This window comes from Pseudophryne corroboree, chromosome 7 (genome assembly GCF_028390025.1).
Source record: "Pseudophryne corroboree isolate aPseCor3 chromosome 7, aPseCor3.hap2, whole genome shotgun sequence".
Lineage (NCBI taxonomy): Eukaryota > Metazoa > Chordata > Amphibia > Anura > Myobatrachidae > Pseudophryne > Pseudophryne corroboree.
In genome coordinates, this window is record NC_086450.1 from 497,287,202 (window position 1) to 497,305,037 (window position 17,836).

The 17,836-nt window shown below is 48.3% G+C and overlaps 1 protein-coding gene across 2 annotated transcripts in view; it reads right to left on the reverse strand.

The window, feature by feature from the left end:
- The window catches only part of LOC134945751 (uncharacterized), a 708,129-nt gene that overhangs the window by 653,542 nt on the left and 36,751 nt on the right, over window positions 1-17,836 (reverse strand). For both annotated transcript variants that reach the window (XM_063935217.1, XM_063935219.1), the window contains exon 3: window positions 3,986-4,054. In XM_063935217.1, the coding sequence (XP_063791287.1) occupies window positions 3,986-4,054 (69 nt within the window). The remainder of the gene's footprint in view (window positions 1-3,985; window positions 4,055-17,836) is intronic.

Genomic DNA, 17,836 nt, shown 5'->3' on the forward strand with positions numbered 1-17,836 from the left:
GTGTCAAGGCCTCAGTTATCCACTTTGCAACAGGATGACTGCTGTCATATTTCATCTTCCTCACAAAAGACTGTTGGACAGTCAATTGCTTACTGGAAGTAGCACAAGTGGTCTTCCGAATTCCCCTCTGGGATGACGATCGACTCCCAGCAGCAACAACAGCAGCGGCAGCAACAGCAGGCGTACCATTCAAAGATCCTCCGGAGGAATCCCGGTTAGGAGAGGACTCCTCAGTCTTGACAGTGACATGGCCTGCAGTACTACTGACGTTTCTGACTGAGGAGGAAGTTGACGTTGAGGGAGTTGGTGGTGTGGCTTGCAGGAGCTTGGGTACAGGAGGAAGAAGGGATTTAGGTGTCAGTGGACTGCTTACGCTCTTACCCAAAGTTTCACAACTTGACACTGACTTGTGATGAATGCGCAGCAGGTGACGTATAAGGGAGGATGTTCCTATGTGGTTAACATCCTTACCCAATTACAGATTGACAGAGGCAACAGATGGCTTGACATCTGTTGTCCAGATTTGTGGAGAAATAATTCCACACCGAAGAGGTGGCTTTTTTGGTAGCTTGTCCAGGCATCACAATGGGCTTCTTCATCCCACGGACAACAGGTGTCTCCGACGGTGCCTGACTTAAACAAACCACATTACCATCAGAATCCTCATAGTCAACTTCCTCCTCAGCGCCAGCAACACCCATATCCTCATCCTGGTGTACTTCAACAGTGACATCTTCAATTTTATTATCAGGAACTGGACTGTGGGTGCTCCTTACAGCACTTGCAGGGGGCGTGCAAATGGTGGAAGGAGCCACCTCTTCCTGTCCAGTGTTGGGAAGGTCAGGCATCGCAACCGCCGACACACTTGGACTCTCCTTGGGGATTTGTGATACCATCTCAGAACGCACAGTTCTTTTCTGTGCTTTTGCCAGCTTAACTCATTTTATTTTTCTAGCGGGAGGATGAGTGCTTCCATCGTCATGTGAAGCTGAACCCACTAGTCATGAACACAGGCCAGGGCCTCAGCCGTTCCTTGCCACTCCGTGTCGTAAATGGCATATTGGTCTTTTTACTGAAATTTGGCTTTTTGGATTTTTCATGCCCTCTGCTATCACAATGGGCATCGGCCTTGGAAGATGACGTTGATGGCATTTCATCGTCTATGTCATGGCTAGTGGCAGCAGCTTCAGCACTAGGAGGTGGTTCTTGATTTTTCCCTATTTTATCCTCCAAATGTTTGTTCTCCATTATTTTTCTGGAGTTATATAACACAATGGTGGTCATTCCGAGTTGTTCGCGCGCTAGCAGTTTTTAGCAGCCGTGCAAACGCTATGCCACCTCCCACTGGGAGTGTATTTTAGCTTAGCAGAAGTGCGAACGAAAGGAATTTTGTGCAGTTTCAGAGTAGCTTCAGACCTACTCGGCGCTTGCGATCACTTCAGACTGTTCAGTTCCTGTTTTGATGTCACGAACACGCCCTGCGTTTGCCCAGCCACGCCTGCGTTTTTCCTGGCATGCCTGCGTTTTTTCGAACACTCCCTGAAAACAGTCAGTTGACATCCAGAAACGCCCTCTTCCTGTCAATCACTCTGCGGCCAGCAGTGCAACTGAAAAGCTTCGCTAGACCTTGTGTGAAACTACATCGTTCGTTGTAATAGTACGACGCGCGTGCGCATTGCGCCACATACGCATGCATAGAAGTGCCTTTTTTTGCCTGATTGCTGCACAGCTAACGAAAGCAGCTAGCGGACAACTCGGAATGACCCCCCATATGCGGCACAGGAATGACTGATGGCTGATGGCCAGGACACTACCACTGGTCTGATGCAGCACAACACAGCGACACTGTAAGGGACTTATTATACAGCAGCACTGAACATATGGCAGCAGAGGATACCACCATTGTGACTGATGCAGCACAACACAGCAACACCGTAAGGTCTTATTATACAGCAGCAGTGGACATAATGCAGCAGAGGACATCACCACTGTGAATGGTCACTGGACTGGCTGATGCTCAGGACACTACCACTGGTCTGATGTGGACAACACAGTAACACTGTAAGGGGCTTGATGTTATTATTATTATTATTATTATTATACAGCAGCACTGGACATATGGCAGCAGAGGACACCACCACTGTGACTGGACTGATGCAGTACTATACACCACCACTGGACTGATGCAGCACAACACAGCACCCTATACAGCAGCACAAGCCACAGACACTGAGGACACTGAGAGAACGGAGACACATCCTCCCTGTACACTCTCCAATGTCGGAGTGAAAATGGCGGGGACGAGCGGCTCCTTATATGGAATCCAAATCCCGCGAGAATCCGACAACGGGATGATGACGTTTTGCCTCGTTCAGGTTTCCGAGTCAGGCGGGAAAACTCAGTTCTTTACGCCAGAATTATCGCCATTTCTTATTATCTGGATTTTTCTTATTGGTTAACCAAAACACGTGACGTCCGATAGCCAATAAGGAGATTCGGGTAAATCCGAGTAAAACCGAGTAAAACCGAACCCGCTCATCTCTAATAAATATGCCCCTTACTCTGAATACAGGGGGTCATTCTGACCTGAAGTAGCACAGCTACGATCACTGACACAGACATGCGGGGGCACGCCCAGCACATGGCTAGTCCACCCCGCGTGTCTGGCCCGGCCCCACCGCACAAGTACAAAAGTTTTTGCACTCCTGCGGCTGGCCGGGAGATACTCGTCACTGACAGGATCGCAGCGGCTTACGTGTGATGTCATGCAGCCGCTGCAGTCCACCCCCCACACGGTCCGGCCACGCCTGCATTGGCCAAACCACGCCCCTAAAATGGCGGGCAAACGCCGCCGTGCCACTCCCTCCTGTCTATCAGGCAGAGGTAAACGCTAGGCAACGACGGCCATATGCCATCTGGCCTGCATCGGCGCACTGCGGCGCCGGCGCATGTACAGTTCTGACTGCAAACGCACAGCAGTGATCGGGTCGGAATAACCCCCACAGACCACAGGGCCTGAATCTGAATTGGATGCAGTTAAACATTGTTCTCTACTGCGCATGTACCCATGGTGTGTGAATACAGAGTCACCGCACCGTCTGATGTACAGAAGTGAATTGCAGCTTAGGTGTTCCTGGGTGGTGACTGGATAGTGACTAGTCAGACGCATGGAGATGAACTGCCTTATGTGTGTGTGATATGGGAGAGCTGTGAGTGTGGTGCAGGGGTGTGTGCATGCTCAGACGCACAGTCGCTCACATCAGAGGCCACACGTGACGGAGAATCTGCCCCCTCTGTAGCATAGGCTGGTGTCAGTGTCCCTGGTGCTAGCAGTAGTTGCAACTAAAAATGCACCAAAAATGATTTCAGTGTCTAAAGACGCTGACACTGGAAGTCCCCTTGCACATTCAGAAGGACGGCTGTACAACAGAGAAGGCCTTATACCGGTATTAGCATAAAGTCACCGGCAGCGTCCCACTCAGACTCTGGCCCACATGTTCTACTAGACCAGGGTTGCAAAGTCGAAAAGATTTAAAAAAAAAAAAAAAAACAACTATTTCAATTTCGAGGGCCAATGCTGAGATGTAGATAAGCCTGGACATGTCCTTACTGTGTATATGAACCTTCATGCACTACATATGATTACAGAACTTTATTATTGCAGCCACTTCCCAGAGTGCAGACGTTACACAATGCATATATACAGTGACTGTCATTCCTTTCCTATGTAACATCTGCCATTACTAACATTTACATTGTAGTTATCTTCACATCTTCCTTTCCCATGATTTTCTGGTAAGAATGAGACAGGCAGGTTATACTGCTAGATCTGTGTTCTGCAGAGTAACGGCTGCAGGCACCGTCTGATAAATATGGATATAACAGTTTTGTTTGTGAGTCAGAAATCGCTGTATGTTCGCCAATAGCTAGAATTAAATCACCTATTGTAATCAGTTATTACTTCCCCGTTTCCATCTGTACCCACCTTTAAAGCGTCTATATTGATGCCCAATGGCTTCGCTCACACTGGTGGCTGGTGTCCGGAGGCTGAGCACTAGAAGAAAGCAGAAAGAGAAATAAATAGTATATGCAAATAGTGTAAATGTACTTTAATGCTCCCATCCTCTGAACAGTGGGAAGTACAGTGCTCTCTGGTATTCACTTAATGATTAAAATAAAATAAAGTGCATCTAAACATCTGCAGTTCTTATATGAAAAGATAACTTCTATGGGGAAGAGGGGAACTAAAGAAAACAAGGGAACAATTTAGTATATTAGTGATACTCAGAGATAACACTCACATTAGTGACATGCTGACACTGCGAGGGGTTACACTGGGTCCTAGTACCATACCTCCCAACATGACCCTCTCCAGGAGGGACAGAATGCTCTGCTCCTGCACTTCCCTCTTAATGTATGATTGCCATCACCTGTGCTGAAACACCTTTCTTATCCATTACCCTGTTCAACACAGGTGCTGGCAATCATAAATTAAGAGAAAAGTCCAGAAGCAGAGCATTGTGTCCCTCCTGGAGAGGCTCATGTTGGGAGGTATGTAGTACTCAGTCTCACACTCACATACGTGACATGCATGATACTGCGAGGGGTTACACAGGGTCCTAGCACTCAGTCTCACACTCACATACGTGACATGCATGATACTGCGAGGGGTTACACAGGGTCCTAGCACTCAGTCTCACACTCACATACGTGACATGCATGATACTGCGAGTGGTCACACGGTCCTAGCACTCAGTCTCACACTCACATACGTGACATGCATGATACTGCAAGGGGTTACACAGGGTCCTAGCACTCAGTCTCACACTCACATACGTGACATGCATGATACTGCGAGGGGTTACACAGGGTCCTAGCACTCAGTCTCACACTCACATACGTGACATGCATGACACTGTGAGGGGTTACACATGGTCCTAGCACTCAGTCTCACACTCACATACGTGACATGCATGATACTGCGAGGGGTTACACAGGGTCCTAGCACTCAGTCTCACACTCACATAAATGACATGCATGACACTGTGAGGGGTTACACAGGGTCCTAGCACTCAGTCTCACACTCACATACGTGACATGCATGATACTGCGAGGGGTTACACAGGGTCCTAGCACTCAGTCTCACACTCACATACGTGACATGCATGATACTGCGAGGGGTTACACAGGGTCCTAGCACTCAGTCTCACACTCACATTAGTGACATGCTGATACTGCGAGGGGTTACACAGGGTCCTAGCACTCAGTCTCACACTCACATTAGTGACATGCTGATACTGCGAGGGGTTACACAGGGTCCTATCACTCAGTCTCACACTCACATACGTGACATGCATGATACTGCGAGGGGTTACACAGGGTCCTAGCACTCAGTCTCACACTCACATACGTGACATGCATGATACTGCGAGGGGTTACACAGGGTCCTAGCACTCAGTCTCACACTCACATACGTGACATGCATGACACTGTGAGGGGTTACACAGGGTCCTAGCACTCAGTCTCACACTCACATACGTGACATGCATGATACTGCGAGGGGTTACACAGGGTCCTAGCACTCAGTCTCACACTCACATAAATGACATGCATGACACTGTGAGGGGTTACACAGGGTCCTAGCACTCAGTCTCACACTCACATACGTGACATGCATGATACTGCGAGGGGTTACACAGGGTCCTAGCACTCAGTCTCACACTCACATACGTGACATGCATGATACTGCGAGGGGTTACACAGGGTCCTAGCACTCAGTCTCACACTCACATTAGTGACATGCTGATACTGCGAGGGGTTACACAGGGTCCTAGCACTCAGTCTCACACTCACATTAGTGACATGCTGATACTGCGAGGGGTTACACAGGGTCCTAGCACTCAGTCTCACACTCACATACGTGACATGCATGATACTGCGAGGGGTTACACAGGGTCCTAGCACTCAGTCTCACACTCACATACGTGACATGCATGATACTGCGAGGGGTTACACAGGGTCCTAGCACTCAGTCTCACACTCAAATACGTGACATGCATGATACTGCGAGGGGTTACACAGGGTCCTAGCACTCAGTCTCACACTCACATACGTGACATGCATGATACTGCGAGTGGTCACACGGTCCTAGCACTCAGTCTCACACTCACATACGTGACATGCATGATACTGCGAGGGGTTACACAGGGTCCTAGCACTCAGTCTCACACTCACATACGTGACATGCATGACACTGTGAGGGGTTACACAGGGTCCTAGCACTCAGTCTCACACTCACATACGTGACATGCATGATACTGCGAGGGGTTACACAGGGTACTAGCACTCAGTCTCACACTCACATACGTGACATGCATGATACTGCGAGTGGTCACACGGTCCTAGCACTCAGTCTCACACTCACATACGTGACATGCATGATACTGCGAGTGGTCACACGGTCCTAGCACTCAGTCTCACACTCACATACGTGACATGCATGATACTGCGAGTGGTCACACGGTCCTAGCACTCAGTCTCACACTCACATACGTGACATGCATGATACTGCGAGGGGTTACACAGGGTCCTAGCACTCAGTCTCACACTCACATACGTGACATGCATGATACTGCGAGGGGTTACACAGGGTCCTAGCACTCAGTCTCACACTCACATACATGACATGCATGACACTGTGAGGGGTTACACAGGGTCCTAGCACTCAGTCTCACACTCACATACGTGACATGCATGATACTGCGAGGGGTTACACAGGGTACTAGCACTCAGTCTCACACTCACATACGTGACATGCATGATACTGCGAGTGGTCACACGGTCCTAGCACTCAGTCTCACACTCACATACGTGACATGCATGATACTGCGAGTGGTCACACGGTCCTAGCACTCAGTCTCACACTCACATACGTGACATGCATGATACTGCGAGGGGTTACACAGGGTCCTAGCACTCAGTCTCACACTCACATACGTGACATGCATGATACTGCGAGGGGTTACACAGGGTCCTAGCACTCAGTCTCACACTCACATACGTGACATGCATGATACTGCGAGGGGTTACACAGGGTCCTAGCACTCAGTCTCACACTCACATTAGTGACATGCTGATACTGCGAGGGGTTACACAGGGTCCTAGCACTCAGTCTCACACTCACATTAGTGACATGCTGATACTGCGAGGGGTTACACAGGGTCCTAGCACTCAGTCTCACACTCACATACGTGACATGCATGATACTGCGAGGGGTTACACAGGGTCCTAGCACTCAGTCTCACACTCACATACGTGACATGCATGATACTGCGAGGGGTTACACAGGGTCCTAGCACTCAGTCTCACACTCACATACGTGACATGCATGATACTGCGAGGGGTTACACAGGGTCCTAGCACTCAGTCTCACACTCACATTAGTGACATGCATGACACTGCGAGGGGTTACACAGGGTCCTAGCACTCAGTCTCACACTCACATTAGTGACATGCTGATACTGCGAGGGGTTACACAGGGTACTAGCACTCAGTCTCACACTCACATACGTGACATGCATGATACTGCGAGGGGTCACACAGGGTCCTAGTACTCAGTCTCACACTCACATTAGTGACATGCATGATACTGCGAGGGGTTACACTGGGTCCTAGCACTCAGTCTCACACTCACATTAGTGACATGCTGATACTGCGAGGGGTTACACAGGGTCCTAGCACTCAGTCTCACACTCACATTAGTGACATGCTTGCTGATACTGCGAGGGGTTACACAGGGTCCTAGCACTCAGTCTCACACTCACATTAGTGACATGCTTGCTGATACTGCGAGGGGTTACACAGGGTCCTAGCACTCAGTCTCACTCTCACATTAGTGACATGCATGACACTGCGAGGGGTTACACAGGGTCCTAGCACTCAGTCTCACACTCACATTAGTGACATGCTGATACTACGAGGGGTTACACAGGGTCCTAGTACTCAGTCTCACACTCACATTAGTGACATGCATGACACTGTGAGGGGTTACACAGGGTCCTAGCACTCAGTCTCACACTCACATACGTGACATGCATGATACTGCGAGGGGTTACACAGGGTACTAGCACTCAGTCTCACACTCACATACGTGACATGCATGATACTGCGAGTGGTCACACGGTCCTAGCACTCAGTCTCACACTCACATACGTGACATGCATGATACTGCGAGTGGTCACACGGTCCTAGCACTCAGTCTCACACTCACATACGTGACATGCATGATACTGCGAGGGGTTACACAGGGTCCTAGCACTCAGTCTCACACTCACATACGTGACATGCATGATACTGCGAGGGGTTACACAGGGTCCTAGCACTCAGTCTCACACTCACATACGTGACATGCATGATACTGCGAGGGGTTACACAGGGTCCTAGCACTCAGTCTCACACTCACATTAGTGACATGCTGATACTGCGAGGGGTTACACAGGGTCCTAGCACTCAGTCTCACACTCACATTAGTGACATGCTGATACTGCGAGGGGTTACACAGGGTCCTAGCACTCAGTCTCACACTCACATACGTGACATGCATGATACTGCGAGGGGTTACACAGGGTCCTAGCACTCAGTCTCACACTCACATACGTGACATGCATGATACTGCGAGGGGTTACACAGGGTCCTAGCACTCAGTCTCACACTCACATACGTGACATGCATGATACTGCGAGGGGTTACACAGGGTCCTAGCACTCAGTCTCACACTCACATTAGTGACATGCATGACACTGCGAGGGGTTACACAGGGTCCTAGCACTCAGTCTCACACTCACATTAGTGACATGCTGATACTGCGAGGGGTTACACAGGGTACTAGCACTCAGTCTCACACTCACATACGTGACATGCATGATACTGCGAGGGGTCACACAGGGTCCTAGTACTCAGTCTCACACTCACATTAGTGACATGCATGATACTGCGAGGGGTTACACTGGGTCCTAGCACTCAGTCTCACACTCACATTAGTGACATGCTGATACTGCGAGGGGTTACACAGGGTCCTAGCACTCAGTCTCACACTCACATTAGTGACATGCTTGCTGATACTGCGAGGGGTTACACAGGGTCCTAGCACTCAGTCTCACACTCACATTAGTGACATGCTTGCTGATACTGCGAGGGGTTACACAGGGTCCTAGCACTCAGTCTCACTCTCACATTAGTGACATGCATGACACTGCGAGGGGTTACACAGGGTCCTAGCACTCAGTCTCACACTCACATTAGTGACATGCTGATACTACGAGGGGTTACACAGGGTCCTAGTACTCAGTCTCACACTCACATTAGTGACATGCTGATACTGCGAGGGGTTACACAGGGTCCTAGCACTCAGTCTCACACTCACATTAGTGACATGCTGATACTGCGAGGGGTTACACAGGGTCCTAGCACTCAGTCTCACACTCACATTAGTGACATGCTGATACTGCGAGGGATTACACAGGGTCCTAGCACTCAGTCTCACACTCACATTAGTGACATGCTTGCTGATACTGCGAGGGGTTACACAGGGTCCTAGCTAGAGATGAGCGGGTTCGGTTTCTCTGAATCCGAACCCGCCAGAACTTCATGTTTTTTTTCACGGGTCCGAGCGACTCGGATCTTCCCGCCTTGCTCGGTTAACCCGAGCGCGCCCGAACGTCATCATGACGCTGTCGGATTCTCGCGAGGCTCGGATTCTATCGCGAGACTCGGATTCTATATAAGGAGCCGCGCGTCGCCGCCATTTTCACACGTGCATTGAGATTGATAGGGAGAGGACGTGGCTGGCGTCCTCTCCGTTTAGAATAGATTAGAGAGACACTTGATTTACTAATTTTGGGGAGCATTAGGAGTACTCAGTACAGTGCAGAGTTTTGCTGATAGTGACCAGTGACCACCAGTTTTATTTATAATCCGTTCTCTGCCTGAAAAAAGCGATACACAGCACACAGTGACTCAGTCACATACCATATCTGTGTGCACTGCTCAGGCTCAGGCCAGTGTGCTGCATCATCTATTATCTATATATAATATTATATATATCTGTCTGACTGCTCAGCTCACACAGCTTATAATTGTGGGGGAGACTGGGGAGCACTACTGCAGTGCCAGTTATAGGTTATAGCAGGAGCCAGGAGTACATAATATATTATATAGTGAGTGACCACCAGACACACAGTGCAGTTTATTTAATATATCCGTTCTCTGCCTGAAAAAAGCGATACACACAGTGACTCAGTCAGTCACATACCATATCTGTGTGCACTGCTCAGGCTCAGGCCAGTGTGCTGCATCATCTATATATATTATATATCTGTCTGACTGCTCAGCTCACACAGCTTATAATTGTGGGGGAGACTGGGGAGCACTACTGCAGTGCCAGTTATAGGTTATAGCAGGAGCCAGGAGTACATAATATTATATTAAAATTAAACAGTGCACACTTTTGCTGCAGGAGTGCCACTGCCAGTGTGACTAGTGACCAGTGACCTGACCACCAGTATATATAATATTAGTAGTATACTATCTCTTTATCAACCAGTCTATATTAGCAGCAGACACAGTACAGTGCGGTAGTTCACGGCTGTGGCTACCTCTGTGTCGGCACTCGGCAGCCCGTCCATAATTGTATATACCACCTAACCGTGGTTTTTTTTTCTTTCTTTATACATACATACTAGTTACGAGTATACTATCTCTTTATCAACCAGTCTATAAATTAGCAGCAGACACAGTACAGTGCGGTAGTTCACGGCTGTGGCTACCTCTGTGTCGGCACTCGGCAGCCCGTCCATAATTGTATATACCACCTAACCGTGGTTTTTTTTTCTTTCTTTATACATACATACTAGTTACGAGTATACTATCTCTTTATCAACCAGTCTATATATTAGCAGCAGACACAGTACAGTGCGGTAGTTCACGGCTGTGGCTACCTCTGTGTCGGCACTCGGCAGCCCGTCCATAATTGTATATACCACCTAACCGTGGTTTTTTTTTCTTTCTTTATACATACATACTAGTTACGAGTATACTATCTCTTTATCAACCAGTCTATATATTAGCAGCAGACACAGTACAGTGCGGTAGTTCACGGCTGTGGCTACCTCTGTGTCGGCACTCGGCAGCCCGTCCATAATTGTATATACCACCTAACCGTGGTTTTTTTTTCTTTCTTTATACATACATACTAGTTACGAGTATACTATCTCTTTATCAACCAGTCTATATATTAGCAGCAGACACAGTACAGTGCGGTAGTTCACGGCTGTGGCTACCTCTGTGTCGGCACTCGGCAGCCCGTCCATAATTGTATATACCACCTAACCGTGGTTTTTTTTTCTTTCTTTATACATACATACTAGTTACGAGTATACTATCTCTTTATCAACCAGTCTATATTAGCAGCAGACACAGTACAGTGCGGTAGTTCACGGCTGTGGCTACCTCTGTGTCGGCACTCGGCAGCCCGTCCATAATTGTATATACCACCTAACCGTGGTTTTTTTTTCTTTCTTTATACATACATACTAGTTACGAGTATACTATCTCTTTATCAACCAGTCTATATATTAGCAGCAGACACAGTACAGTGCAGTAGTTCACGGCTGTGGCTACCTCTGTGTCGGCACTCGGCAGCCCGTCCATAATTGTATATACCACCTAACCGTGGTTTTTTTTTCTTTCTTTATACATACATACTAGTTACGAGTATACTATCTCTTTATCAACCAGTCTATATATTAGCAGCAGACACAGTACAGTGCGGTAGTTCACGGCTGTGGCTACCTCTGTGTCGGCACTCGGCAGCCCGTCCATAATTGTATATACCACCTAACCGTGGTTTTTTTTTCTTTCTTTATACATACATACTAGTTACGAGTATACTATCTCTTTATCAACCAGTCTATATTAGCAGCAGACACAGTACAGTGCGGTAGTTCACGGCTGTGGCTACCTCTGTGTCGGCACTCGGCAGCCCGTCCATAATTGTATATACCACCTAACCGTGGTTTTTTTTTCTTTCTTTATACATACATACTAGTTACGAGTATACTATCTCTTTATCAACCAGTCTATATATTAGCAGCAGACACAGTACAGTGCGGTAGTTCACGGCTGTGTCTACCTCTGTGTCGGCACTCGGCAGCCCGTCCATAATTGTATATACCACCTAACCGTGGTTTTTTTTTCTTTCTTTATACATACATACTAGTTACGAGTATACTATCTCTTTATCAACCAGTCTATATTAGCAGCAGACACAGTACAGTGCGGTAGTTCACGACTGTGGCTACCTCTGTGTCGGCACTCGGCAGCCCGTCCATAATTGTATATACCACCTAACCGTGGTTTTTTTTTCTTTCTTTATACATACATACTAGTTACGAGTATACTATCTCTTTATCAACCAGTCTATATATTAGCAGCAGACACAGTACAGTGCGGTAGTTCACGGCTGTGGCTACCTCTGTGTCGGCACTCGGCAGCCCGTCCATAATTGTATATACCACCTAACCGTGGTTTTTTTTTCTTTCTTTATACATACATACTAGTTACGAGTATACTATCTCTTTATCAACCAGTCTATATTAGCAGCAGACACAGTACAGTGCGGTAGTTCACGGCTGTGGCTACCTCTGTGTCGGCACTCGGCAGCCCGTCCATAATTGTATACTAGTATCCAATCCATCCATCTCCATTGTTTACCTGAGGTGCCTTTTAGTTGTGCCTATTAAAATATGGAGAACAAAAATGTTGAGGTTCCAAAATTAGGGAAAGATCAAGATCCACTTCCACCTCGTGCTGAAGCTGCTGCCACTAGTCATGGCCGAGACGATGAAATGCCAGCAACGTCGTCTGCCAAGGCCGATGCCCAATGTCATAGTACAGAGCATGTCAAATCCAAAACACCAAATATCAGTAAAAAAAGGACTCCAAAACCTAAAATAAAATTGTCGGAGGAGAAGCGTAAACTTGCCAATATGCCATTTACCACACGGAGTGGCAAGGAACGGCTGAGGCCCTGGCCTATGTTCATGGCTAGTGGTTCAGCTTCACATGAGGATGGAAGCACTCAGCCTCTCGCTAGAAAAATGAAAAGACTCAAGCTGGCAAAAGCAGCACAGCAAAGAACTGTGCATTCTTCGAAATCCCAAATCCACAAGGAGAGTCCAATTGTGTCGGTTGCGATGCCTGACCTTCCCAACACTGGACGTGAAGAGCATGCGCCTTCCACCATTTGCACGCCCCCTGCAAGTGCTGGAAGGAGCACCCGCAGTCCAGTTCCTGATAGTCAGATTGAAGATGTCAGTGTTGAAGTACACCAGGATGAGGAGGATATGGGTGTTGCTGGCGCTGGGGAGGAAATTGACCAGGAGGATTCTGATGGTGAGGTGGTTTGTTTAAGTCAGGCACCCGGGGAGACACCTGTTGTCCGTGGGAGGAATATGGCCGTTGACATGCCAGGTGAAAATACCAAAAAAATCAGCTCTTCGGTGTGGAGGTATTTCACCAGAAATGCGGACAACAGGTGTCAAGCTGTGTGTTCCCTTTGTCAAGCTGTAATAAGTAGGGGTAAGGACGTTAACCACCTCGGAACATCCTCCCTTATACGTCACCTGCAGCGCATTCATAATAAGTCAGTGACAAGTTCAAAAACTTTGGGTGACAGCGGAAGCAGTCCACTGACCAGTAAATCCCTTCCTCTTGTAACCAAGCTCACGCAAACCACCCCACCAACTCCCTCAGTGTCAATTTCCTCCTTCCCCAGGAATGCCAATAGTCCTGCAGGCCATGTCACTGGCAATTCTGACGAGTCCTCTCCTGCCTGGGATTCCTCCGATGCATCCTTGCGTGTAACGCCTACTGCTGCTGGCGCTGCTGTTGTTGCCGCTGGGAGTCGATGGTCATCCCAGAGGGGAAGTCGTAAGCCCACTTGTACTACTTCCAGTAAGCAATTGACTGTTCAACAGTCCTTTGCGAGGAAGATGAAATATCACAGCAGTCATCCTACTGCAAAGCGGATAACTGAGTCCTTGACAACTATGTTGGTGTTAGACGTGCGTCCGGTATCCGCCGTTAGTTCACAGGGAACTAGACAATTTATTGAGGCAGTGTGCCCCCGTTACCAAATACCATCTAGGTTCCACTTCTCTAGGCAGGCGATACCGAGAATGTACACGGACGTCAGAAAAAGACTCACCAGTGTCCTAAAAAATGCAGTTGTACCCAATGTCCACTTAACCACGGACATGTGGACAAGTGGAGCAGGGCAGGGTCAGGACTATATGACTGTGACAGCCCACTGGGTAGATGTATGGACTCCCGCCGCAAGAACAGCAGCGGCGGCACCAGTAGCAGCATCTCGCAAACGCCAACTCTTTCCTAGGCAGGCTACGCTTTGTATCACCGCTTTCCAGAATACGCACACAGCTGAAAACCTCTTACGGCAACTGAGGAAGATCATCGCGGAATGGCTTACCCCAATTGGACTCTCCTGTGGATTTGTGGCATCGGACAACGCCAGCAATATTGTGTGTGCATTAAATATGGGCAAATTCCAGCACGTCCCATGTTTTGCACATACCTTGAATTTGGTGGTGCAGAATTTTTTAAAAAACGACAGGGGCGTGCAAGAGATGCTGTCGGTGGCCAGAAAAATTGCGGGACACTTTCGGCGTACAGGCACCACGTACAGAAGACTGGAGCACCACCAAAAACTACTGAACCTGCCCTGCCATCATCTGAAGCAAGAAGTGGTAACGAGGTGGAATTCAACCCTCTATATGCTTCAGAGGTTGGAGGAGCAGCAAAAGGCCATTCAAGCCTATACAATTGAGCACGATATAGTAGGTGGAATGCACCTGTCTCAAGTGCAGTGGAGAATGATTTCAACGTTGTGCAAGGTTCTGATGCCCTTTGAACTTGCCACACGTGAAGTCAGTTCAGACACTGCCAGCCTGAGTCAGGTCATTCCCCTCATCAGGCTTTTGCAGAAGAAGCTGGAGGCATTGAAGAAGGAGCTAAAAGGGAGCGATTCCGCTAGGCATGTGGGACTTGTGGATGCAGCCCTTAATTCGCTTAACAAGGATTCACGGGTGGTCAATCTGTTGAAATCAGAGCACTACATTTTGGCCACCGTGCTCGATCCTAGATTTAAAGCCTACCTTGGATCTCTCTTTCCGGCAGACACAGGTCTGCTGGGGTTGAAAGACCTGCTGGTGACAAAATTGTCAAGTCAAGCGGAACGCGACCTGTCAACATCTCCTCCTTCACATTCTCCCGCAACTGGGGGTGCGAGGAAAAGGCTCAGAATTCTGAGCCCACCCGCTGGCGGTGATGCAGGGCAGTCTGGAGCGACTGCTGATGCTGACATCTGGTCCGGACTGAAGGACCTGACAACGATTACGGACATGTCGTCTACTGTCACTGCATATGATTCTCTCAACATTGATAGAATGGTGGAGGATTATATGAGTGACCGCATCCAAGTAGGCACGTCACACAGTCCGTACTTATACTGGCAGGAAAAAGAGGCAATTTGGAGGCCCTTGCACAAACTGGCTTTATTCTACCTAAGTTGCCCTCCCACAAGTGTGTACTCCGAAAGAGTGTTTAGTGCCGCCGCTCACCTTGTCAGCAATCGGCGTACGAGGTTACATCCAGAAAATGTGGAGAAGATGATGTTCATTAAAATGAATTATAATCAATTCCTCCGCGGAGACATTGACCAGCAGCAATTGCCTCCACAAAGTACACAGGGAGCTGAGATGGTGGATTCCAGTGGGGACGAATTGATAATCTGTGAGGAGGGGGATGTACACGGTGATATATCGGAGGGTGAAGATGAGGTGGACATCTTGCCTCTGTAGAGCCTGTTTGTGCAAGGAGAGATTAATTGCTTCTTTTTTGGGGGGGGTCCAAACCAACCCGTCATATCAGTCACAGTCGTGTGGCAGACCCTGTCACTGAAATGATGGGTTGGTTAAAGTGTGCATGTCCTGTTTTGTTTATACAACATAAGGGTGGGTGGGAGGGCCCAAGGACAATTCCATCTTGCACCTCTTTTTTCTTTTCTTTTTCTTTGCATCATGTGCTGATTGGGGAGGGTTTTTTGGAAGGGACATCCTGCGTGACACTGCAGTGCCACTCCTAGATGGGCCCGGTGTTTGTGTCGGCCACTAGGGTCGCTAATCTTACTCACACAGTCAGCTACCTCATTGCGCCTCTTTTTTTCTTTGCGTCATGTGCTGTTTGGGGAGGGTTTTTTGGAAGGGACATCCTGCGTGACACTGCAGTGCCACTCCTAGATGGGCCCGGTGTTTGTGTCGGCCACTAGGGTCGCTAATCTTACTCACACAGCTACCTCATTGCGCCTCTTTTTTTCTTTGCGTCATGTGCTGTTTGGGGAGGGTTTTTTGGAAGGGACATCCTGCGTGACACTGCAGTGCCACTCCTAGATGGGCCCGGTGTTTGTGTCGGCCACTAGGGTCGCTAATCTTACTCACACAGCTACCTCATTGCGCCTCTTTTTTTCTTTGCGTCATGTGCTGTTTGGGGAGGGTTTTTTGGAAGGGCCATCCTGCGTGACACTGCAGTGCCACTCCTAGATGGGCCCGGTGTTTGTGTCGGCCACTAGGGTCGCTAATCTTACTCACACAGCTACCTCATTGCGCCTCTTTTTTTCTTTGCGTCATGTGCTGTTTGGGGAGGGTTTTTTGGAAGGGACATCCTGCGTGACACTGCAGTGCCACTCCTAGATGGGCCCGGTGTTTGTGTCGGCCACTAGGGTCGCTTATCTTACTCACACAGCGACCTCGGTGCAAATTTTAGGACTAAAAATAATATTGTGAGGTGTGAGGTATTCAGAATAGACTGAAAATGAGTGTAAATTATGGTTTTTGAGGTTAATAATACTTTGGGATCAAAATGACCCCCAAATTCTATGATTTAAGCTGTTTTTTAGTGTTTTTTGAAAAAAACACCCGAATCCAAAACACACCCGAATCCGACAAAAAAAATTCGGTGAGGTTTTGCCAAAACGCGTTCGAACCCAAAACACGGCCGCGGAACCGAACCCAAAACCAAAACACAAAACCCGAAAAATTTCAGGCGCTCATCTCTAGTCCTAGCACTCAGTCTCACACTCACATTAGTGACATGCATGACACTGCGAGGGGTTACACAGGGTCCTAGCACTCAGTCTCACACTCACATTAGTGACAAGCTGATACTACGAGGGGTTACACAGGGTCCTAGTACTCAGTCTCACACTCACATTAGTGACATGTTGATACTGCGAGGGGTTACACAGGGTCCTAGCACTCAGTCTCACACTCACATTAGTGACATGCTGATACTGCGAGGGGTTACACAGGGTCCTAGCACTCAGTCTCACACTCACATACGTGACATGCATGACACTGTGAGGGGTTACACAGGGTCCTAGCACTACGTCTCACACTCACATTAGTGACATGCATGATACTGCGAGGGGTTACACAGGGTCCTAGCACTCAGTCTCACACTCACATTAGTGACATGCATGATACTGCGAGGGGTTACACAGGGTCCTAGCACTCAGTCTCACACTCACATTAGTGACATGCTGATACTGCGAGGGGTTACACAGCGTCCTAGCACTACGTCTCACACTCACATTAGTGACATGCATGATACTATGAGGGGTTACACAGGGTCCTAGCACTCCATCTCACACTCACTCATTTTACAGAATTACTACCCTATCTCGTTCTCTCACATAGAGACGTTAGCA